This window comes from Helianthus annuus, chromosome 16 (genome assembly GCF_002127325.2).
Source record: "Helianthus annuus cultivar XRQ/B chromosome 16, HanXRQr2.0-SUNRISE, whole genome shotgun sequence".
NCBI lineage: Eukaryota > Viridiplantae > Streptophyta > Magnoliopsida > Asterales > Asteraceae > Helianthus > Helianthus annuus.
In genome coordinates, this window is record NC_035448.2 from 194,909,374 (window position 1) to 194,934,995 (window position 25,622).

General features: G+C 35.9%; 2 protein-coding genes across 2 annotated transcripts; one reads left to right on the plus strand and one right to left on the minus strand.

Moving 5' to 3' along the window:
* Positions 1 to 251: 251 nt before the first annotated feature.
* Positions 252 to 4,164, plus strand: LOC110915147 (GDT1-like protein 5). Its single transcript, XM_022159797.2, has 13 exons — positions 252 to 371; positions 450 to 518; positions 919 to 978; positions 1,408 to 1,455; positions 1,565 to 1,650; positions 1,776 to 1,812; positions 2,292 to 2,342; positions 2,448 to 2,516; positions 2,586 to 2,630; positions 2,731 to 2,792; positions 2,884 to 2,956; positions 3,029 to 3,118; positions 4,004 to 4,164. Exons 1-12 carry the CDS (start codon positions 351 to 353, stop codon positions 3,098 to 3,100), a joined length of 693 nt encoding a protein of 230 aa, XP_022015489.1. The 5' UTR covers positions 252 to 350; the 3' UTR covers positions 3,101 to 3,118; positions 4,004 to 4,164.
* A 35-nt stretch (positions 4,165 to 4,199) lies between these two features.
* LOC110915146 (lysine histidine transporter-like 6) lies at positions 4,200 to 7,223 on the minus strand. The gene is made up of 8 exons (XM_022159796.2): positions 7,095 to 7,223; positions 6,316 to 6,449; positions 5,852 to 6,235; positions 5,012 to 5,405; positions 4,812 to 4,917; positions 4,633 to 4,724; positions 4,478 to 4,546; positions 4,200 to 4,362 (listed from the first exon to the last, which is right to left on the minus strand). Exons 1-8 carry the CDS (start codon positions 7,125 to 7,127, stop codon positions 4,264 to 4,266), a joined length of 1,311 nt encoding a protein of 436 aa, XP_022015488.1. The 5' UTR covers positions 7,128 to 7,223; the 3' UTR covers positions 4,200 to 4,263.
* Positions 7,224 to 25,622: the final 18,399 nt, after the last annotated feature.

The following is a 25,622-nucleotide window of genomic DNA, read 5'->3' on the forward strand; positions in this document are numbered from 1 at the left end:
TTAAAATTAATGAAATTTTTAATTTTAGTGTTTTATTGTTAATTTCTAATTTAAAAATAAAAGTTAAAAAAATTGGGAGGGAGTGATAGAATCCATCACTAGTGATTCCACCCCTAGTCCATTTCTATCACTAGTGATGGAAATATGGTTGATGACATGGCATTAGTTGATTGGATAGTGGGAGTGATGGAATACATCACTAGTGATTCCACCCCTAGTCCCCTAATAACTATAAGCATGGGTATAATTATAATATAAAATTTACCAAGATGAGATGAGGCCTTCACCAGATTCTCTCTTGGCTTCGTCTTCATCGAATTAACCTAGCTAGCCGACTCACTTCATCCATCATGAGTTTATCACTGGTTCAAGTAAGTTTATTCCATAAAACTGATATCATTCATTCATTCATTCATGATATGTTATTTGTTTTCTTATGATGAAATCAGGGGTTCAGCAAATCTTTAGCGATGACTGTGCTCTCTGAAATTGGTGACAAAACGTTCTTCGCAGCTGCAGTGAGTTCAGTTGTTGTTGTTACTACTTTCTTTTTTAATTGCATATATTTTAGTAGCTTGCTTTGTTTAATATTCTGTTCACATGATGTTATTAACTATCAAGCCTTGAAAAACAAGTGGGTCGGGTTGGGTAACGGGTCAAAACGGGTTCGGGTCATTTACAGTTTACCAACTTTGGACTTATTTCTTGTTGAGGTAATAAACTTTAAACCATAAGATTTAAGGTAAGCAACTTTCAGTTTAATTGAAACCTTAAATACTTTATTTTAAAGTTCATTACCTTAAATGAAAATAGAAAAAATATTGATTAATGGAAAGAAACTGTAGATCTTGTTTTTAACTTTTATGGATTAGAAACGTCGTATAAATCTTAACTTCGTTTGATCGATATTGTTTTTAGATCTTGGCAATGCGTCATCCTAGGAGACATGTTTTGGCAGGCTGTCTTTCATCTCTAATTGTAAGTTAGGTTTACGTTATTATTTTTATTCAATATTAGTGTTGTAAGAATCGCTAGGCGCTAGTCGGGCGGTGGGGTACCGACGACTAGCGATTAATCGGGATTAACAGGGATTAATCGGATTGAGATTTTTATAGTAATTTTTAGTTACATATATACACACAAACTTTTATATGTAGTTTTTTTTTAAAGTAGACATGTTTTAACCCCTCACTGACCATTTTTATTTAGAACGAAGTTATAAGGTTTGGTCGAGATTTGGCCGGCGTTTGGCCAGAATAGGACCGCCTAGCGATAAATCGGCCATTAATCGGTGAACCTCCGATTAGTGATTAATCGGAGACTAGTCGGGATTTTTACATCCAAATGATTTGTAGATATCAGCATGTTTTGTTTAAAGTGTTAAAAAGTCAACGCGTTGACTTTTAGGTTATGACCATTCTGTCTGCTGCTGTTGGAATGGCTGCTCCAAACCTGGTATATATCTTACATAACATGTTATTCATGTGTTCCCGGATAATTAATCATAACCGTAATTTTGTATCCCTGCTGATAAATATTATATTATATGATTATACTTATGCAGATCTCACAAACATTGACTAAACATATCACTACTGTATTGTTTTTCGGTTTTGGACTATGGTCTTTGTGGGATGCATATAACGACGAGTAACTCTTCTTCATTCTTTTGTAACTTATATAATTTTATAATACTTTTATATTACGATATATATATATAAAGTTAAATGAACTTTAGAATTTCTGCAACTAACTGACCATGTTTCTACTAACAGCGATTCTGAAGAATTGGCCGAAGTTGAAGCTGAACTGGTTTAAATCTTTTACCGTGTACTCTAGCCTTCTTTTATCCTTATATTAAAGTTAGAGTTAAATGCCATTTTAGTCCCTGTGGTTTGGGCCATTTTGCCAGTTTAGTCCAAATAGTTTCAAACGTTGCCATTTTAGTCCAAATAGTTTCAAACGTTGCCATTTTAGTCCACTGGGTTAACTCCATCCATTTTTTCTGTTAACTAGAAGAGCAATTCAGTCATTTTCATTTTATATGGCCGAATTGCCCTTCTAGTTAACAGAATTACATATAAAATGACCGAATTGCTCTTCTAGTTAACAGAAAAAATGGATGGAGTTAACCATGTGGACAAAAATGGCAACGTTTGAAACTATTTGGACTAAAATGACAACTTTCAAACCTTTGGACTAAACTGGCAGAATGGCCCAAACCACAGGGACTAAAATGGCATTTAACTCTTAAAGTTAAAATTAAAGTTTTCTTCTGATTATATGTGTAGGATGCTGACATTAAAAAATCTAATGAGGGAACAACTAAATCAAATAACAAGGTAATGCAGGAATTTCATATCGGTTTTTACTATTTACCGTCATCTTAATTTCACATATTATTATTATTAATTTTTCTTAATTCCATTTGTGTTATGTTCTGGAAGACTGATGATGATTCGAAGAAAAAGAACAGGCCGTTTTTGACTCAATTCTTCTCGCCCGTTTTTCTTAAGGTATATAAACCTTAAAAATATCACTTATTAAAAAAATTATTATTTTTTTTTAAATATGTATTGGTTCAGGCATTCTCTATAACATTTTTCGGCGAGTGGGGCGACAAAAGCCAGGTGAGCATCAAAATCTCGAGCATCTTAAACCTGCATTTGCTCAATATGGTCAAAGTCAAACGATCCATCGTTGACTTCGACTGTAAATGTTATTTTTCAGTTGGCTACAATTGGTTTGGCTGCAGCTGAGAACCCTATGGGTGTTGTTATAGGAGGGATTATGTGAGTTCATTAGTTTACATCATATTCCTTGACTCTGACTTTGACTTTGACTTCTAACATATATTATTAACAATTTGTGTCCGTTTATTAGAGGACAAGCTTTGTGTCAAACTGCTGCTGTTTTCGGAGGGAAGAGCTTGGCAACACAAATATCCGAGAGATTTGTACGTGACGTTGTAAGACTCGTCTCCATATTTTTTAAAAGATTGAATAAAATGTTTATAAATTTGATACAGATTGCACTCTCGGGCGGGATTCTTTTCATTATTTTTGGAATACAATCATTCTTCTCAACAATAGAATCATGAGTCTGGGTATTGGCCAAGGTTTGTATTCATCATCCTTCTCACATAGAAAAGACTAAATTGTCATTTTTGTTTTTCCGCATCTGGGTCCTCGTGGTTTCAAAATCTTGTCATTTTTGCCCCTGAGGGCCAAACCTCAAGGGACGAAAATCGCCAAACCTCAGAGACGAAAATAACAAGATTTTGAAACCACGAGGACCCAGATACGGAAAAACAAACCTTTGGATGAAACTGGTCAAAAGTGGTCAAAAGTCAAAACTCAGGAACGAAAATGACAATTTACTCTATAGAAAAACAGTCATCTGATTATTATTATAGTTTTGACTTTTGAGATCAAACTCATTACCATCACCTTCAAACATGCTGCTAGTACCGTATTGATTTTGAATTGGGATATTAAAATCAGAATTTACCTTTGAAATATTGTAAGTTTGACCTTAAAAGTCAAATTTGTATCCTTTCTTCAAAATGTAGTGTGGACTAGTTATAAATAAGAGTGAATTGCAAGTTTTGTCCTTTATCTTTAGGCCATTTTGCAAGTTTTGTCCTTTATGTTTAAATTTGACGAGTTTTGTCCTTTATGTTTGAAAATCAAGCACGTTTTACCCTTTGGGCCTTAAAAATCAAGCACGTTTTGTCCTTTATGTTTAAAAATCAAGCACGTTTTGTCCTTTATATTTAAAAAATCAAGCACGTTTTGTCCTTAAAAATCAAGCACGTTTTGCCCCAAAGGGTAAAACGTGCTTGATTTTCAAACATAAAGGACAAAACTCGTCAAATTTAAACATAAAGGACAAAACTTGCAAAATGGCCTAAAGATAAAGGACAAAACTTGCAATTCACTCTATAAATAATAATTATTACATTACAACCATCTTACACTATCTATACATTGCTTTTTTGCAGGATACAAAGATTACCAGTTTAGCATTTTTAGAAGTCGTTCGATAATTTATTTTTGCGACATTTTTATCAAGATTTTGTTGGCATCTATCCTCTGTTACTCAACATGAATTACTTTTCTGGCACTTGTTTATATTCAGGTTTATTTAGTGTCATTCATTTCATATAACTCTGTAGATCAAACACACACACACACAGATATACATACATTTATTATATGTATATTGTAATGTAATTGCTAAAAATCTTGAAACAAAATTAATTTACTGATAAAAATCATAAGTTGAGGAGTCGGCGATTATATTCCTGAATCCGCCGATAGTTGACGCCAACATTATGAACACTCCGATAAATATTCCCACCTGAAAACACACAAATATTTGAAGCATATGTTTGTTACATATGATTATTCAAAGTTTAATAAAAATTTTTATAAAAAATAAGTTTTAGTATTACAATTGATAGTAAAAAGCTTACCCAATTAACAAGCCAGCGGATACTGAATGGCTTGGGTTTCTTGAGTATGAGCCATATTATGCTAGGAAGCTACAAAATTCAATAATTCATTTATATTTATTTTTATATATAAATTTATGTAATAATTATAAAAAATAAATAAATTTAATGCTTACAAAATAAGAAGTGGGAGCAAAACCAAATCCACCAAAAAAACCAAGTAGATCGCCAAAGAAGGGAAATGTCACAGCCATGAATAAAGTGAAAGCTGCAAATTTTATATTAGTTTTAAATATTTTTGAGGATGAAAAAACAATTTTAAAATTATATATATTTTAAAAATAAAAATACTTACCAACATAAGTAGAACGAACCACAAGTCTAAGTGGTAGTCCATAAGGGACATTGTATTTTTTGCTCAACCCTTTCTCCATCAAATCAAATAATGGCATTGCAAATACCTGAAAATAAATATTTCTTTTATAAAATAATAACAAAATTGTATTGTTTTGAAAAGTTTTATAAAATGAAGAAAATCTTAATATATTATATTACTTGATAGCTTCCAAGAACATGAACAACCACCATCAAATTAGCAGCAGCAATGAGCCAAGTCGGTTTTTGAAGCGCAACAAGAACATTATCCGTTACATCTTGTCCAAACGCCCAGTACCCGATAATCGCAACGGGAAAATAACATATGGCGTTCACGAAATACGCCCCCATTGCGCCTTTCCACATTGCTACTTTTGAGGGTTTTCCCGGCGTGGAAGGGATGGTGGCTTGGATTTCTAGTGCGACTGCATGTCCAGCATACGCAAACGAAATCTGGCCTAATGCGTTAAAAACTCGAAATATCGAGTCGGCCCCACTTGTTTTCTTGTAAGCATAGCTTACATCCGGTTGTCTGCCTTTGCTTAGGGAACCGGCCCAAGCTATGGTTGAATAACTGTCACGTCAATTTACATCATCATTAAGACCATGTGTAGGGGGGGGGGGTTGGGCGTTTTTCCCCTAAAAAACGCCCATCTCCCACCCCGGGGGCCTTTTTTCACCAAATTTGCTTTTGGCGTGCTTTTTTCCACGCCCTGGTTTATTTGTTTTGCCCAATCACCCTTGATCTTCCTTTTGTTTGTCCAATAAGATTTTTTGATGGTTTTTTTTATTTAATTTTATTACACCCCTTTTAACATAATGCTCCATATCCCCATACACCCATTTTAGAAAAAAACGCCTCATAATACCCCATTGCTGACTGGGCGGCAACATGGCGCAAAACGCCCAAAGGTAAGAGTATTACCACTACATGGTCTAAGTAAAAAAAAAAAAAAATCTTTAATTTTACAACTTCATATTCATAAAGAAATTAATAAAAAATAAACAATTTTTTGGTACCATAATGACATAGCAGCAGCAGCAAGTGAAACACCATAGATAGAATTGAAGTTTGGAAGCTGAGAGAGTACAAAATGTGTGGACCCAAATATGATGATCCAATAAGAGTGTCTTAGCCTGGTGCAGTCACTACACACTAGTTCCACAAACTTTTGGAGGCAGGTCCCACCAGTCACCATGTACACTATATTCACCCCTACTTGTACTATCAATTGTTGTGGTAGTACTATCCAGGGCCCGAGTTTCGGGCCAAAAGCGTGTCTGGCTAGGTCGATGTAGCGGTCGAAACGAGTCCCCGGGGTTAACTCATGGAGTTGGACCAAGAGCCACATTGTGTGTAAGGTCAAGCACCATGATATGACCATTACAGCCATGCCTGGACCCCTGTCACACGTCATTTATTCCTTTAACCCGTTTAATATTGTTTGTAATAAAGTTATAGATAATTGAAAAATGATGTATACCATCCGAGGTAGGCCATGGCATAAGGCAAGCTAAGAACACCGGCTCCAACCATGGCGGTGACCGTGTGGAAAGTAGAGTACCACCATTTCGCTTCCCTTTTCGGACCTTCCCATTCTCCCTCCGATGGAGCTTCCTATACATACATACATACGTACATGCTTCAAATTGTTTATATAAAATAATTTATATTTCTTATGTAAGCAGTTTTAATAAACAATTAAAACACTTCAACCAACGTGTTGATATATGATACAGATAAACAGTTTTAATAAATAATTCCAAATACACTAACACGTTGATAATAGAGAGTCTAAACGTGTATATAACAATTTTGAAACAATAACATACTACTCAATATATTGACATATAACAAGTCAACAACTAGCTAATATATATAAAAAACAGAATGAGCATATCATCATCATCATGCTCAGTAAATCCCACCAATAGCAAAGCTAAGGTAAGGTCTGAGGAGGGTAAGATGTAGACAGCCTTACCTCTACCCCGTAGGAATAGAGAGGCTGCTTCCAGTGAGACCCTCGGCTCGATTATAGTTTTGCATCAAGCCTTAGACATAAGACACATAACACTCAGCAATTGAGACAAATGCCGATTAGTGCATGTACCCCCTTGTCTTTCGGCTATCAACGCCAACACATGATGTATGATTAACCATCCGCCTCTTTTAACATTATTTTCACGAAATTAGTAAAATAACTTTAGAATTAGTGCACTTAGAATGAACATATACATATTACATATATCTAAGGTTGCTAACCTTTGGAAGTGGAGGAGAAGAAGTGGAAACCATCAAAGCAACGGTTCAAGCCTGGCAAAGAAAGAAGTAAGCTTGAGTTTGAGAAGTGAAGTCTCATTGTTCACCAATAACATCATGTTTAAGTAGTTGTGGTGGACTTCTCACCCTCCAAAAAAAAGATTTCTTGTTTATTAAGTTGAATAAAGGGAAGTCATTATCTTCCAAAAGTAATCATTGTAGTAAATTCACTATAGAGTTTATATCATTACTTACATTCCAGAGAGTGGTAACCGCGTAAACGAGTTGAGCCTCTCGTCATCTATTTGAGATGGGCATGCTAAAAGTTTGATTCGAGCTGATCTTAAATGAGCTTGAGGCTAAATAAATCTTGTATACCAAACAAGTCCGGGTTTTCTTTAACGGCTAACTCACACACGCTTTAATTCTAAATCCATGTCAACACATTTTATCCGCCATGGGACTTAATCTCTCAACTAAATGGGGAGGAACACCTTTTATACTCACCTTGATACCGCTAGGCCACATGTCCTTTGGTAGCGTGAGCTTTGTACCAAGTTTGACTACGCTCGCAAACCTAAACAAGCTTATTATTTATATAAATATTGTATAACTTATTATTAATATTAAAAATGTATATTACATAATAAATATTTTTTTAAATAAACAGTTATGATATGTATATAAATGTATAACTGTAAATGTATAGAAAATAATTTTATATGTATATAGCTAATTAAATACTTAAATAACTCATAACTAATAAATGTGTCGAGTCCGAGCTAAGCTCAAGTTTGGTTGAACTCATACTAACATTCGCATACAAGAGGTGCGACTAATCTTTGTCCTAGTATATGAAAGCAAACAAAAAACAATAAGTTGAACATATGATATTGTGAACACTAATTAATTGAAGTCTAATGTATATTATTTTTATTTTACTTTTACTTTTAGTGTCTTATTTTGCTTAACAATTAAAGATATTGGTACAGGGTTTTCAAAACATGATTAGAAATCCATGTTGCATGATGTGATTTTTGAGTAGAAGCAAAGGAAAATAGTGTTGTAGGGTTAAGATGATAAACATGATGATCAATGGGATATAATTATCAAAGTAATTAATGAATATTTTATCAAGCTTTTCAAGCCCATTCCATCATAATGGGACACGAAAGGACAATGCTAAAATATTAGTAATGTCAATTCCTTATAAAAGTTTTCTGGTTCAACCGCATTCTATTTACCACTAACTAAAACATGTCACCAAGGTCGCCAACTAAATATATATAATATTGTATGGTAACTACTTTAGGTATACATCAATGTGCATTAAATGCCAATGGTATATGGTATGCAAGAAAATTATTTGGCTAACCATAAGGGGCATAACAGTCATAAAGATTGATCCATCCATACCCTATTTAGCGAAAACTAAGAGGTTGTTTGGCAACTTTTGAATGGTTAAGTGTTGAACTAGTAAGAGGTCCGAACCATTAAGTGGTAGTATAATGTTTAACCGTTTAGAGGCAAATGTCTGACCAATTCAGATTAGAGGTCTTAACCATTCAGACTTAGTATAACGCTTAACCATTCAGAGGCAAATGTCTGAACCATTCAGACATGTGTTCGCGAAACAAACAGTCTGAACCATTAAGTGCTGAACCAGTAAGAGATCTGAATCATTAAGAGCCCCATTAAGAAGTAAACAAAAAACCCCTAGCACCTTCACGTTTAATTGAAGTTTTATTAATTTAACTATCAATGTGCGACGATCATCAGTTTATTCATTATCGCCGCATTACATCAATGACTATGCGCAAAGTTATCTCTGTAAAATTTTGTATACAAACCAAGTGTTTACAGTGACTTGATGAAATTCTTAAGCCGACCACACTATGTTAGCTTCTTTCAAAATCGACATAGCGTAGAGGCCTAATGTTCACGTAGCACCATACACCTAAGTTGATAAACATAGAGTCAAATTTTACATACATTGATTATTGTACGTACAAAACAGAATTTTATTTCAACTCTTATTTCAACTCTTAAAGTCATGTCATTTCGGTGAGTCTAAAATTTAAACCAGTTTATACGAGTGTGCAATCATCACCTATTTATTTGGGCTCTTTGTGTAACTCAATTACAATAAAAAAGTTTATGGCACTAAAATCATCAAAATAATTACATTAGTGTACTTTTCATTAATAAGGTGTGTTTCACATGTACAAGGTGTCCAATTTATCCTTCATCTTATTATATATCATGGGGGTTCTACATCTACTTTAATATATATGCTTTTATACTTTATGAACTATGCTATTTAAAGTAAGTTAAATAGTTTTTTTAAATAGTTTTGGGATAAAGATATCATTATATCGGTACCTTTTTGATGAGATTGAAGATATCTTTAAAATATGTACCCTTTGACGCAATCTAATATTCTATGTATTTATTGCATTTGGCATAATTAAAATAGCATGCTTTTGGATATGATCAGATGGTTCTCTGAAGGCACACTGATACTCCAGTGATTCGTTAGTGATCCAAATTTACCATTAGAAAAAAAAAACATGCTTCTAATATTCAAGAATCAAATATTGATGGAAACAAACACGCATGGAGTGAATTCACTTGAGGGAGGAGTACACATGTCATGATGATCATCACTATGATGCAAGAGTAAAAAAGTGTACTAGAAGGACTTAATGGAAATATAGAGTAAGTTGTTGGTTGGTGAAGCACTGAAGTTTGTCGTGTGTCTTGAAATAATTACATCTTTTGACCGTTAGTTTGCAATATATAATGGGTCCTAATAAATCCATATGGTATCATCTTATTTACACATGGTTTATACGGCTATATAAGGTTATACGGCCTGTATAGAATAAAGTGAACTGACAAAGGCTGCTGGCACTGTGGTCGTATATATATTATACGACTACTTTATACGGGTCGTATATATCTATACGGCTCGTATACAATGAATTTCCTTTATTTTATTGTTTTATTACTATTTGACGCTACGTATTTTTCCTCGATTCACGTGCGAGTAGACGTAAGATTCTCTGATTCGATGTTATATTCCTCGATTCTCATGCGATTTATGTGATTAGATGTTAGATTCCTCGATATTCGTGCGAGTTATTTGATTCGACGTTAGATTCCTCGATTCGCGTGTTAATCATTTGAAACGATGTAATATTCCGTAAAAGTCTCTATATAAACGACACTAATTTCATTCATTTTCATTCAACTTCTATTCGTTTCTTCTATTTTTCTCTGTATTCAAATTATTTACGCTATAATGTCGGGTTGGTGTAACTTTTTTAATGTGTTTGATAACGAGGCGAATCAGGGGAGTTATGATAACAATGAAGATAACAAAGCAGGCATGTTTGATCTGGATGCTCCGTTCGATTCCATTCTTGCGTCGGATGCAGGTCAGGATAGTTGGGGTTTGGATGCAATTCAGCCTAATTATGCTGGTTATTATCCATCGCAACACCCGGTTAATTTTGAAGCCCCTCCTGTTAGTTTTGGACCACCGACTGATAGTTCTCAGTCTCCTCCCATAAGTGATGGACCGCCGGAGGGTCCAAATGCTGACCAGGAACGTAGTGAATTTCAAAACAAGCAGGTATAACATTTAATTATACGTTTATTTGTTGTACGTTAACTATTTTAGTGTTTTTACGTTTGATGTTGTTTTTATTAAAACCTTAGATTAGGGTTGCTCAACGGGTCGTGTTCGCGGGTTGGTGGGTTCAACCCGACCTGAACCTGAAAATTTTACACAAACCCGAACTCGACCGGAACCCGAAAATCGTATCATACATAACAACCCGAACACGACCCGAACTTTCATGGGTTAATTTATGACGTAAAATATATTGTTAAAAAACATAATATAGTATAAATGTGTAATGGGTCAAGCCGCCAACCCGACAATGTTGACCCGAACCCGACCCGTTAACCCAAACGGGTTCGCAGGTTCAACCTGAAACTGACCCGAACCCGTTTATACTAAAGCTAAACCGATTGGTTAATCATTAATTGACACATATAAGTGTTTTCGTTAGATATTCGCTAGCATGGATGAATTAGTAGAGTGGTGTAGAGACGTTGGACGCGTAAATGGCTACGCCCTCGTCACCAAACGCACCATCTACGATAAACAGGGTAGCGGTCAGCCGTTAAAAATCTGGCTTACGTGCGATTGTGCTGGCGAGTACAAATCAACAGCCACGGTCAGACGCAGCGGGACCAGGAAAACCGGTTGCAAGTTCCAACTGATCGGGGCATACAAAAGAGGTTAGGTTATTGGGAACTAAAGGTTGATGAAGCTAAACATAACCACGAACCATTTCTGTATCCAGAGGGTCATCCGTCCCTAATGAGGCTGACTCCATCAGAAGAGAGGACGGTGGAGCAAATGCCGCATCAGAACATAAAACCACGAGACATTCTTGCTGCCATTAAAGAACAGAACCCCCATAATGTCTCAACAAGAAACACCATATACAACGCTCGGGCCAAATTGGGTCGAATGGAACAAGTCGGCGAGACTCCAATGCAGATACTTTTCGACCGGTTGGGGAAGGTTGGGTTTGTTTTTTACCATAGAACATCTCAAAACGGCGAACGGGTCGAGGATGTTTTCTTCATCCACCCGGAGTCGAACATGTTGTGGCGCGCCTTCCCGCATGTGTTACTTATAGACGCCACCTACAAGACGAATCGGTACAAAATGCCGCTAGTCCAGATTATCGGCGTTACATCCACGTTGATGTCGTTTTGCATTACTTATGCGTTCGTAAGCAACGAGAAACAGGAAAACTTCACATGGGTTCTACAGAGGTTGAAACACTCATTAGACAGTGTTATGGAACCCCGTGTCATAGTAACGGATAGAGATCGCGCCCTAATGAACGCATGTGCAACCGTGTTTCCCAGGGCTAGACATTCATTGTGTAGGTGGCACATACAGCAAAACATCTTCAAACATTGCAGGAAAAGCTTTAAAACAGATGATCAATGGGAAAGGTTTCTTTACAAGTGGGGCGAGCTAATTAAGTCAACGACCGATCATGACTACAACTACTGGTACGAGCGAATACGATCAAACTTGCCACGCAAAAAAAACCGACGGTAAGTTTTATATAATTTTTGCTTAATAATCGTATTTATTTGACTTGTCTTAACTGCACTTGACTTTGATTACAGAGATTATGAACTATTTGGATTCAATCTGGTTACAACCATATAGAGACCGGTTTGTTTCGTTCTGGAGCGACCAACATCTGAACTTCGGTCAACGTACAACGAACAGGGCAGAGGGTCAACATGCCCTTTTGAAGCAGTACCTAGGCGACTCTAATTACACCCTGGAGAAAGTGGTACCACTTATCGATAAGCACATAAGAAACCAGGTGACAGAAATCAGAGGCAGCATTGAAACAAGCAGGAGCCGAACATTGGGTCATCATAACAAACCAATATTTAATCTCCTACTAAAGAAGGTTTCACATGCCTGCCTAGAGTTGATATCAGACGAAGTAAATGAAATAGAAAAATTAATGTTATATAACCGTACATGCGCGTGCCGTTTGTATACAAGTTGTAGGTTGCCGTGCGCGTGTCGGTTGGAACCGTATACAACGAATGGTAATACATTATTCGACCAACCACATTTTATAATCATAGCCTTTCATCACGCAAAATCTTATTGACGTTTTATGTTGTTTGTTGATATGTTTCTTAGGTGAAATGATCCCGTTGGAGTTGATAGACCCTTTTTGGAGAAAGTTAAATTTGGACTCCATAGTGGAACTGAGCAAGGTGGACTCTTTCGACTTAGACGGCGAATTTGCGCTTCTCAAACAACATTTAAGTGCTCAGCCGAGAGAACTCAAGAAAAACTTGATTCAAAAAATGAAGGATTTGGTACAACTCAATAAGACGAAGCTTAAACAACCAGTTGTGCAAAAAAACACACGAGGTCGTCCAACTTTAAAAGCTCAGCAACAAAGGAAGGATGATTCGTTTACGGAGCCTTCTAGACACAACTTTTTTACAACGCAGGACCAGTATAGTGATTCACAAGATGGGTTTGGCACACAAGAGTCAGCGATCGAACCTACCAGGCACAGCTCGTTTGTCGAGTCACAAAGTTATTGTACTGAAACACCTATGTTCTTCGGCGAGATTGCGAAAGGTGCTAAGAATTCGAAAACGAAAAACAAGGTCGCAAAATCAAAGGAAGAGCCACCAGATTTACCTTTGCTGCATGTCGGACAAGTTAATATGTTCTTGCACTACCAAAAGTTCATTCCACCGTGCTTCTATCCACACCTCAGTCACATACAAAATGTGCAGGGTGATGGTAATTGTGGGTTTCGATCTATAGCGATCGGCTTATCGCTTAAAGAGTGGCAGTGGCCATTCATACGGCAGAATCTTCATGATGAGTGCAACCGGTTCCACGAATTTTGGAAAAACATAAATGAAGTTCAGTATCAACAAGTTCTGGAATCATTAGTTTGGTCCGACCAAATAGTCGGAGCACCTGAACATAAGTGGCTACAAATGCCATTCACGGGGATTCTGATAGCAAACCGGTGGAATGTCATTTGTCTCTTATTAAGTGACCTTGGTTGTGCTTCATTTTTTCCCATGTTCAAAACAGCCGAAGAAAGTATTCCGCATCGAACAGTCGCGCTTGTACATGTAAACAGGAACCATTTTATTCACGTCAGATTAGAAGGGGAATATCCAATGCCAACCCCATCAGGATACTGGCGACAACTGACACGGAATACGCCAGCAGAAAGTTGGTATCACTATTACAAGGAACGTATTGACCAATATAATACGATCGTTGATGAATATAGGACCAGGGATTACATAGATATAGGGATGTTGTGAATATAAAATGTTATTTACATGTTTTGACAATTTGTAATGATCAACATACACGTTATATAAATGTTTTGGCAACTTGTTGAAATTGAATTTGAAAAAACGTTTAAACGAATCAACGTTAACGCATACCGACCGTATTTTCGTCAGTTCCGCATATAGTAATTGAAAATAAATGAAAAATACTGAATTGTATACGGGCCGTATAAAAATATACGCCTCGTATACAGTGATCGTATATTAAGTATACGACATAATTATTGTAACAACTCTCACTAAAATTAATACTTAGTATGATAATTATCCAATAAGGAAACCATAATTAAAGACACCCAAGTGATTCTGCATAAACCCTAAAATTTCCAGAACAATCGGAATCAGGATCAGGGCCCTAAAACTCAAGGGGGGGTAAACCCTAGTTGATGATTATCTAAAATAATCGTTGTTGAATTGTGATTGGACAAAATTTTTGACTCAGCAAGGCTAGTCCCAGTCGTGGCAAGCCTATAGTGTTTAGGTGTCCCTTACGGACCGTAAGGGATAAGGCTTACGGTCCGTAAGCATGCCCAAAATCGAGTATAAATAGCAGAACATTGGCACTTGATTCTGGGCACTTGAACGACGAATAAAGTCGGAAATTAGACGGAGTTATGCTCTGTTTACCACAATTAACACACACAAACCTCGAAACGCTGCCGCAATCAGGGTATTAACTCGATCGCTGTTCAATTCTTTTCTTTCCGTCAAGCTTTTATTTTTGTAAATAATAGCTCGGGATTTTACCCTCTAAATCCCTAAACTCTGCCCGTTATTAGGGTAATAACTCTAATCATGAACAAGACATATATATACTTTGTACTATAAAGAGAAGACCTATTTTCATAAAACAATCAAAGGGACAAATAAAATTATCTAAATAATTGTCTAAGTATTCATGAACAAGACATATTATAAATAAATGTTCATCTTGATTAATATTTCACAACAATTAAATACTTATAGAAATATTCTTTTATAAAATATATACATATTAAAATATCAAATGTCATTTACGCAAGCCAATATTTAAGTATGCTTGATATTAAAATAAACATTTATTATTTTACTTTTATGATTTAAAATACCCTATTATAAAATCTTATAGTTAAACATACTTGATTTTAAAAATGATAATCGTAAGTTTTAGAATATTGGGTAAACCAATTTATAAAACATATATCATTATATTGTCAAAATTACCACGGGTTTTGATATTTTAAACCTATCTATATTTATTTATTATTCTATTTTATGATAAAAGGAATTTAATAAATCAAAATATCACCTATCTTTAATCAAACCTTTTGATTAAAGTCATCTTAATACAATCATGTATTAAGACAAAAATACACTAACTTTATTATCTTTTCATGTATTCATACAAATCACCCATCTCAGCACATTGATTTTCTCATATCATAATTCAATATCTGACAAAACATTTTCATGTTTTCATTTCATTTTGAACCTGTCAATCTTAAGTCTTCCTTAGGTACCAATCAAGGTAAGTTTTCTTCTGACAAAGAATTTTACTAATTCCAAAAAGTTCTTCACATTCATTCTAAAAATCTATAGATCATATATCTTTTGGCTTGAATATAATCACTTTGGAAACTATATCATTTCATCGGAATATCTCATCTTTTGAAATATATAGATTCGCTTCCTTGAAACTCTCAATTTCGAAAACGGTGAATTTGTTCGGTCATCATTGAATTCTTTTAAACATTTCAAACACTTTGTAGCGTCCGAATAGATTGTAGCCTGTGCTAAACCCTATTCATACGCCATTCGTTTGATTTGACATTTTCTTGGTACAATTATGTACTCAGATTACGATACACTAAATTCTATTGTCCAGTACCCTTTAAGTAAACGATATTGATTTTGGATAATCATTAACAAATCATTTTCCATACTTCCATTCACAAATAGATATTTATCAATTCAGAATCTCCCTCAATTGATCAAAGTAAGTTCCTTTCTGACATTAAATCCTATTGTTTCTCCAAGTCATTTTATTTCAAAATTCATGCCTATCAAATATCTTTTGATTCCATTCCACGGTACATTGCTTCTCTTAATTAAAAGAAGAAACATAACCCCAAGAAAATATCTTAGTCCAAATCTCGAGGACGAGATTTTTATTAAGGTGGGGAGGATGTAACAACTCTCACTAAAATTAATACTTAGTATGATAATTATCCAATAAGGAAACCATAATTAAAGACACCCAAGTGATTCTGCATAAACCCTAAAATTTCCAGAACAATCGGAATCAGGATCAGGGCCCTAAAACTCAAGGGGGGTAAACCCTAGTTGATGATTATCTAAAATAATCGTTGTTGAATTGTGATTGGACAAAATTTTTGACTCAGCAAGACTAGTCCCAGTCGTGGCAAGCCTATAGTGTTTAGGTGTCCCTTACGGACCGTAAGGGATAAGGCTTACGGTCCGTAAGCATGCCCAAAATCGAGTATAAATAGCAGAACATTGGCACTTGATTATGGGCACTTGAACGACGAATAAAGTCGGAAATTAGACGGAGTTATGCTCTGTTTACCACAATTAACACACACAAACCTCGAAACGCTGCCGCAATCAGGGTATTAACTCGATCGCTGTTCAATTCTTTTCTTTCCGTCAAGCTTTTATTTTTGTAAATAATAGCTCGGGATTTTACCCTCTAAATCCCTAAACTCTGCCCGTTATTAGGGTAATAACTCTAATCACTGGTACGATACTTTATCCGATCGATTATAACTATCCAACGATTGTCTAGGTGTTGCTCAAATTGAGTTATACTTTGTTATTCATTGTGATTTCAACTTGAATGTTTGAGTGTTGTCCAAACTCGGACTATACTCTGTCATTCGTTGTGAATCCGCTGAATTATTAAGTATTGCACTTGTAAATCGTTGTGAGGGTTTTATCTCGTGATTGTCGTTAAAGTTGAATTGAGTTAGTACACTAATACGAGTTCCATTGTGTCTAGAAATTAGAACTCGTAATCAGGAAACTGCTAGAGTACTTAGTAGCTAAGTAAACTTAATAATTAAATAAACTTAGCAGCTAGGTTAACTGAGTAGATTAATTAATCTATTAATTAAGTTTAGTATTAATTAAAGTGGGATTAATTAAGCTAAACTAGATTAATTAAGCTAAGTACGATTAATTAAGTTAAGCAAGAATAATTAAGCTAAGTAAAATCTACTAATCACCTAAATAGAAATATATATAAAAAAAAATATAATAGATAATACCGAAGGAAGGTGCTAGGAAAGTGTAAGAGGATAGATATCTGTGGATAGGAAGCTTCCTAGAAGATGTATAAGTAACTTCCTAGAAAAGCTATAGGAAACTTCCTAGAAATACAAAGGAAACTTCCTAGAAATTTCCTATTTCCTACCCTAAAATAGGAAGCTTAGGATTCATTTTTCTTTGCTCATTTCTTTCTTCTTTTCTCTATACGTTGGTGTTCTAACCAATAATCATTCAATCGCTATTACGATTCATTTTCCGACCGATCAATATATCCAATGGATGTTTAAGTGCCGCCCACATTAGGGTTATACTTTGTCGTTCGTCGTTAATTCGATGAATGTTTAAGTATCGCACTTTGTCGTTCGTTGTGAGAATTTGATCTCGTGAGTTATCGTAAAAGCTGTATTGATCATTAACCCGGTTTTTGTGAAATTCGTTAAGGTTCGAATCTCATGACTACCGTTAAGGTTTGATTTGGGTTTTACACCAATACGTATTCCATTCTGTTAAACTATGTATTTAAAATACTCCCAACTACACCCTTACAATCAAACAAACTATTAAATCATCAGAAGATCCAGAATAATAAAGTGCATGCTTAATTATCGGAAGAAGTAGAATCAAGAAGTTTGTTAACTCAATCCTGCATGCTGATTTGTGAGTCATTCTCTTTTTATCAAATGTTTTACAATACTCCAAATTATTTTCAGAATTATAAATTACAGTGATTAAGTTTATGTAATCACCAAATTACAGCCAGTATGTGGGGTATTGTGCACATTACTACAGTTTTTATCACGTTAGGTGGGCGAACCTAAAATTAAGTGATACGTCATTCATTGGGGCAGCCAATGGTGATATGACCACTGTCACAGATCCGGTCGAGTGACAAATACTGTGGGTAGTTGGTTGATATCAGAAACATTTGTAAAAGATCTTAATACTGTGAATTATAACAAATGTGTCGTTTTCAGTAAAATGAATGAACTCACTCAGTATTTCCCGCTGACAAAACCTTTTTAAAACGCGTTTCAGGTAATTACGGTAGATTGGAGTAAGGATTGGATCCGGCACTAAAAGACTTCAAGAAGTGGCTTATTTTAATTAATTAAATCAACTTAAGAAATATTGTTTTTGGGTTTATCCCGTATTAAAAGCTACCTTTGTAAAACATGGAATTTATTCCATCTATTTAAATAAAAATCCGGTGTTTCTAAAACTCTGATAATTTTCCTAACTCACGGTCCTGATGAAATTTCCGCTGCAATGTTTTTCAAAATAATCACCGGTACCACTGGACTGCTCGCGACTTCCGATTCCGGCTAGGATGGGGTCGGGGGACGTGACAATTATAATAAATTAAATTAATGTATACGAGCCGTATACACTTATACGACCCGTATACACAGGAAAAAAGATCGTATAAGTTTTATACGACCTCATTTCCACCATACGGCCTCAACATTCCACAAAAAATTCTCTCGGTTTTCTCTCGGATCGTTCTTGGACAGCGTTCTTTGGCGTTTTTGGCGTTTTCTTCTCGTTCTTCCTATACGGTACGTTTTCGTATAGTAAACTTTCAAATTCCGTAACATGTTAGATTATGGTCTTGTATAGTAAAGCGTAGATAGGCATAACGATTACGATTGTATAATTCAATTTGAAAAAAAAAATTGAAACAGAAAATTGTAACTGATTATTCAAGTGTATACGGTCGTATAAATTGTATACGATCGTATAATGTTTGATTATTCAAACTGTATATGACCGTATACACTTGAATAACCTTTGAATATTCATACGTTATACGACCGTATATTTATATACGGTCGTATACCTGTTTGAATATTCAAAGGTTATACGAGCGTATATAATGTATACGGTCGTATACTTGTTGAATATTCAAACATTGTACGAGCGTATATGATATGTACAATACGTTCGTATACAAGAACAGTATTCGTATAATACGTTAACGATAATCGTATAGTGATTGCTAAGTTGTAATTGTTATTTGTTACAGACGATATGGCTGAGTCATCAGCAGCTGGTGCGGCCCGTAGAGGTCGAGGTCAGGGCCAGGGTCAGGGTCGGGGCCGTGGACGTGGACGCGGACGGGGACGTGGACGTGGACAGGAGGAGGAGGTTGTGCCCGATTTTACTGAGACGGGGCAGTTTGTTAGAGATATCCCCCGAGGTACGGTTGCCTATAGGGTTTTGGGCAAATTACGGGAGATGGTGCTGGATGCGCCTCGGACCATAGATTTTCAGTTTTTGACCGATATTGGAGCGATCGGTCGGGTCCGGGAGCTCATGCCAGCTAACTCCTCGTGGGACCGCTTATTTGATGCCGCCGCAGAGCGGGCCCACAGGGAGATTACTTTAGAGTTTTTATCTACTTTTTCATTTACGGACACCTGGGGTGGGGGTTTTCAGCATTTTTTGACGGCAGAGGCCGTAGCTTTTTCTATTTGCGGCAAGAGTCAGAGGATGACACTTCCTCAGTTCGCTGTTGCCTTGGGTCTGTACTCACAGGAGGACTCAAGGTCCCGCGCATTTTTTGATGCGCCAGTCAGCACGCACACTGACGTGTTGTGGCCGTATTGGCGCACTATTGGGTTCGGGGAGTTCACGAAACCGAAGCAGCGATCCCCGAAGGCACGGGCGACTGATCTTTACGACCCGTTACACCGATACCTACATCGGTGTATCGCCGTGACGATCGCCGGTCGTCATGATAGCAGGGAATGGGTCACCCAAAATGACCTATTCTTCTTGCACGACTTACTTAGCGGCGGGAGGGCCAACTTGGCGTACAAGTTGGCCGCATATCTCGCCGACTACGCTTTTAAGCGACCCTCTTCCCACATCAGTTGTGGGGCCTTCGTCACCCGTCTGGCGAAGAGTTACGTTCGCCTCCTGTCCCCGCAGGTGGCAAGTGATATGACCCTGACACGCCAGCTTGACAGGGTTGGGAGGGACACAGCCCTATCGATGGGTTTGGCTCGCGAGCTCGAGGGAGGGCAGCTGGTTTGGGCTTATGGTGTGGGTGAGGGACCCCGTGGAGAGGGTGGTGGAGAGGGTGGTGATGAGGAGGGAGACGATGGAGAGGGAGACGAGGGGGAGGGAGATGGAGGCGACGGAGAGGGAGGCGACGGAGAGGGGGTCGGTCATGCTGGCGATCGATCACCGGTAGCTGCGGAGGAGTTACGGGGTGATCGCCCGTACGTTCGATGCAGCGTGAGACAGCGTGTGATGCCTCCACCAGGGGTGGAGGAGAGACTCGTTCAGGTCGAGTCGGATGTAGCTGCAGTCAGATGGGATTTAGCTGCAGTCAGGGGGGATTTAGCTGCAGTGAGAGAGGATGTACGGTGGATGGTCGAGGCGATTGTGGCTATGCATTCTGCCGCGCCCCTACCTCCACGAGCTGGCGCAGCACCACCACCACCGCCGTAGCTGCTTTTTGTATTATTATTATTATTATTTTTTGTTATTTTACGTTTGAAATTTTGTAAAAGTTTATCTTTTTTTTTGTTTTAGATGTAAAACATTATAAATATTAATCTTATGTTTAGATGTTAACTTGTTTGTTTAATAATTGTTGTCGTAGTTTATCATAATCATATCACATATTTATCGTTTTACATACTGGAAACTTACTAAACATTATAAATACGTTTAACTATAAACTCGACTCGTAACATAATCCGATATATACAATACTATTTTAAAATTTACAAAACTTATTAAACGGTTTCCCGATTGCAACAAAAAATTAACTATTCTATACATATTTATCGTTTTACAAAGTGGAAACCTATGAAACATAATAAATACGTTTAACTACAAACTCGTAACATAATGCGATATATAGAACACTATTTTAAAATTTTCAAAATTTATTAAACGGTTTCCCGATTGCAACAAAAAATTAACTTTTCTATACATATTTATCGTTTTACAAAGAGAAAACTTATTAAACATAATAAATACGTTTAACTACAAACTCCTAACATAATCCGATATATACAACAAACGGTTTCGCGATTTCAACAAAAAATTAACCTTTCTTTCTATACGGGCCGTATAACATTATACGGCCCATACTGGAAACTTACTAAACATTATAAATACGTTTAACTATAAACTCGACTCGTAACATAATGCGATATATAGAACACTATTTTAAAATTTTCAAAATTTATTAAACGGTTTCCCGATTGCAACAAAAAATTAACTATTCTATACATATTTATCGTTTTACAAAGTGGAAACCTATGAAACATAATAAATACGTTTAACTACAAACTCGTAACATAATGCGATATATAGAACACTATTTTAAAATTTTCAAAATTTATTAAACGGTTTCCCGATTGCAACAAAAAATTAACTTTTCTATACATATTTATCGTTTTACAAAGAGGAAACTTATTAAACATAATAAATACGTTTAACTACAAACTCCTAACATAATCCGATATATACAACAAACGGTTTCGCGATTTCAACAAAAAATTAACCTTTCTTTCTATACGGGTCGTATAACATTATACGGCCCATACTGGAAACTTACTAAACATTATAAATACGTTTAATTATAAACTCGACTCGTAACATAATGCGATATATAGAACACTATTTTAAAATTTTCAAAATTTATTAAACGGTTTCCCGATTGCAACAAAAAATTAACTATTCTATACATATTTATCATTTTACAAAGTGGAAACCTATGAAACATAATAAATACGTTTAACTACAAACTCGTAACATAATGCGATATATAGAACACTATTTTAAAATTTTCAAAATTTATTAAACGGTTTCTCGATTGCAACAAAAAATTAACTTTTCTATACATATTTATCGTTTTACAAAGAGGAAACTTATTAAACATAATAAATACGTTTAACTACAAACTCCTAACATAATCCGATATATACAACAAACGGTTTCGCGATTTCAACAAAAAATTAACCTTTCTTTCTATACGGGCCGTAGGGGTGTGCATGGGTCGGTTTGGGTCGGTTTTGACCAAAAACCATAACCATAACCGCGATGTCGGTTATTGGATAACCATAACCATAACCGATCGGTTATGGTGGTTATGGTTATTCGATTTTGATGGTTATAGCGGGTCGGTTATGGGTGGTTAACCGTGTATTTAGCTTAGCTAAAAATAGTTTTTTTTTAACATGGAATAAATTGTTATTGCATATTTGTATATATTAGTATATTACATAGTATTAAAAAAATACATATAATCTATAATATTAATACCAATTATTATTGAACATTCAAATAAAGTGATATGATACATTCCATAAATTCAAATAAACATTCAACCAAAATCACAAAATGATATGAAAAACCCATAAGTACTAAAAATCTTCAGTAAAAAATATCAAATATTAAAAATATGGTGAAAAGTACTAAATCCTACAAAGATTTATTACATGTCGGTTCGGTTCGGTTATGGTGGGTATGGAAAAAATGATAATCATAACCGACCCGCTACTTTCGGTTTTCAAAAAAACCATTAACCGACCCACCGGTTTTTAATTTGGTTCGGTTTTTTCGGTTCGGTTTTGTCGGTTAATTCGGTTATGGTTCGGTTAATTCGGTTTTTTGCACACCCCTAACGGGCCGTATAACATTATACGGCCCGTATACAGATTTCAAAACTAAAAACCCTTGTCCAACCTTCGAAACAATATGCTAGTATGTATACGACCCGTATATAATATACGGCCCGTATACATATAAAAACAAAAAAACATTCCACTCATTAAATTATGTGCATAAACATTCTATACGGCCCGTATACAAATTGGGATGTGAAAATAAGATTATAGGGGTGTGGAAATAGAACAACCCTATATAATAATACAATCGGGCAATCGTGTGAAGTTGTGAACATAGACACCATTTTTGGAGAGGTTCAAGCAACAACCTTCCGTCGGGCGAAAATTGGTGCAACAGAATCGAATAATTGGGTGAATTTTGATGTACCTGAATAATTTGTGTTTTGCTTAATGTTGTATGGGGTGATGATGTAATGGGGCTGGTCATGGGGCCGCAAACGAATCAAACGTACCTAACAAAAGATTACGGTAGCGTTTGGTACGAAGGAATTGAAGGTGGAATTGAATGGATCATTATGACAGAACGAAAAAAACCATGTTTGGTTGCCATTGGTAATGGAATAGAACATTCCACAAGGAATGTAACTCCTTCCAAATATTTCGTGTTCGTTCATTAAATTTAAAGAAATGAATGTATTCACGAACACAAAAAAAAAAAAAAAAAAAAAATCGGCGGAGGCGGCAGAGACTAAAGTTGGATGAATTCAAGCCAGTCTGCTTCGGAGAATCTGATTCTACTTTCATGCCACCTTTCGCATAAACAAGGAGAGAATGATGTTAGGTAATAAATAAATAGCAATTAAACAATATAAAAAGTTCGGATAAAACTAATAAATGTACATAAATCCTTAATGAACAACATAAATAAACGAGCGTGAACAAACGTAAATGACCGAACGTTCATGAACACTTTACCGAACATTCACGAATATCTTACCGGACGTTCATGAACACAACTGAACGAACGAGAACTTTTAACTAATCGAACAAAATTTCTTGTTCATGTTCATTGAACGTAAACGAACTTTCTGTTAAACGGTTCACAAACTGTTCATTAAACGTTCGGTTCATTTGTAGCCCTAGGACTAGGTCTAGCAACTTGCTAGATGATGTATTGTTGTAATATTTGGTGATGAATGAGAAAGATGTCCACTATCCAAAAAAAGAAAATACAAAGCAAGTGATTTATATGACGAAGCTAACAGTGTTGTTTTCTGTCTAAGATAAGCATCTGGGCCTTTAAGTTTAAACAAACAAGAAGGCTCAAATTAGATACTATTACAAGCCTTTGGTTAATAAATACTAAATAAATAAATAAATAAATAAATAAATAAATAAATAAATAAATAAATAAATAAATAAAGGGATATTTGAGAATACCTAATTACCCATGAGAATTGATTTCCTATAAAGTTGGTGTGGAACTGTCAAGTTACTTTAAGGGAGAGAGGTGACCAATAAAACTGTATACACACCACCTTTCACTTTAAGCTTTATATATATGATTAAAACCACCTTTAGGAAATTTAATGGAGATGTCTGCTGCTACTAGTCTACTACTACTTGAAGAACTTGTTCATCATTCACATTTGTTTCAAGTCAGTTTATTTATAAATTATAAATTTAAATGGTCTTATTTAGGTTATATGTTTATATCTAACAAAAGAAGAATAAAAAACTTAACTACGATAAAAACATGTCAACCTGATCAAACAAGTTTAAAGTTACAATAAAAACATTCTCATTTTGTAACCGTATTTTAGTTATATAATTATATAGAAAACACGCATCAAGTGGATCCGTTCTCTAAACTACATCCAGATAACAATATTAGTTGCACTTAAGATTTTCCTAATAAATGAAGGTAATGGATTTTAATGATCACAGCTGATTGTCATTAGCCGGCAATAATCCCAACTACAAAAATTAACCACTGCTGGTCCACCTTTTAACCTATTGTCCACCAACGGACCTTTTCTAACTGAAGTCTAACTCACTTAGTCTTTTGGTGATGTGGATGCTGACATGACACAAACCTTTGTTATTTGATAAGGTGGCTGCTTATGTGACACTCTCATTACCACCTCACCTCCACACCACCATCGACATTCAGTCACCATCCACCTGTGACAACCTCAGGCCACCACAATGTAGAAAGACAAGAGAAGGGGGCTGTTGATATAAATATTTTAATGGTGGTGGTTGGTGTTTGTAGACGAGGGTTATGGTGCCGGGTTGCAGGTGCTGGGGGTGGTGGCGAATGGTGGTGGTGAGGTGGAGGTGGGTGGTGGTGCAGGTGAGGCAGTGATGAGAATGCCACACGGGCAGCCACCTCATCAAATAACAAAGGTTTGTGCCGCATCACCATAACTAGCTAAGTTAGGCCTCAGTTAGAAAAAGTTGGTTGGTGGTAGCCGCTGAAAAGCTAAGGCAGACTGTCAAAGGAAGCTCCACCATTTTCTTAGTGCTATGTATTTTCGTTTACTAGTAATATGTAATGTGAGACTCTTATTGTTTTGTCTAGTACATGATGTTAAAATGGTATGGACTTAACACATTCTGGAAGTCTTAACACACGTTATAAAAGAGGCTTAACACATGTTATATCAGGTATACTATGTTGTTATTAAGTTACTATTGGAGTTTATGCATCCATTCTAGA

Excerpts from the sequence above, each read along its gene's own strand:
- LOC110915147 (XM_022159797.2), top strand. The coding sequence starts at position 351 with ATGAGTTTATCACTGGTTCAA. Across the intron at positions 979-1,407 it reads GCTGTCTTTCATCTCTAATT|GTTATGACCATTCTGTCTGC; the intron begins GTAAGTTAGGTT and ends GTTGACTTTTAG. Across the intron at positions 1,813-2,291 it reads CCGAAGTTGAAGCTGAACTG|GATGCTGACATTAAAAAATC; the intron begins GTTTAAATCTTT and ends TTATATGTGTAG.
- LOC110915146 (XM_022159796.2), bottom strand. The coding sequence starts at position 7,127 with ATGGTTTCCACTTCTTCTCCTCCACTTCCAAAG. Across the intron at positions 6,450-7,094 it reads CTTCTCCTCCACTTCCAAAG|GAAGCTCCATCGGAGGGAGA; the intron begins GTTAGCAACCTT and ends ATGTATGTATAG. Across the intron at positions 4,918-5,011 it reads ATGTTCTTGGAAGCTATCAA|GTATTTGCAATGCCATTATT; the intron begins GTAATATAATAT and ends ATTTATTTTCAG.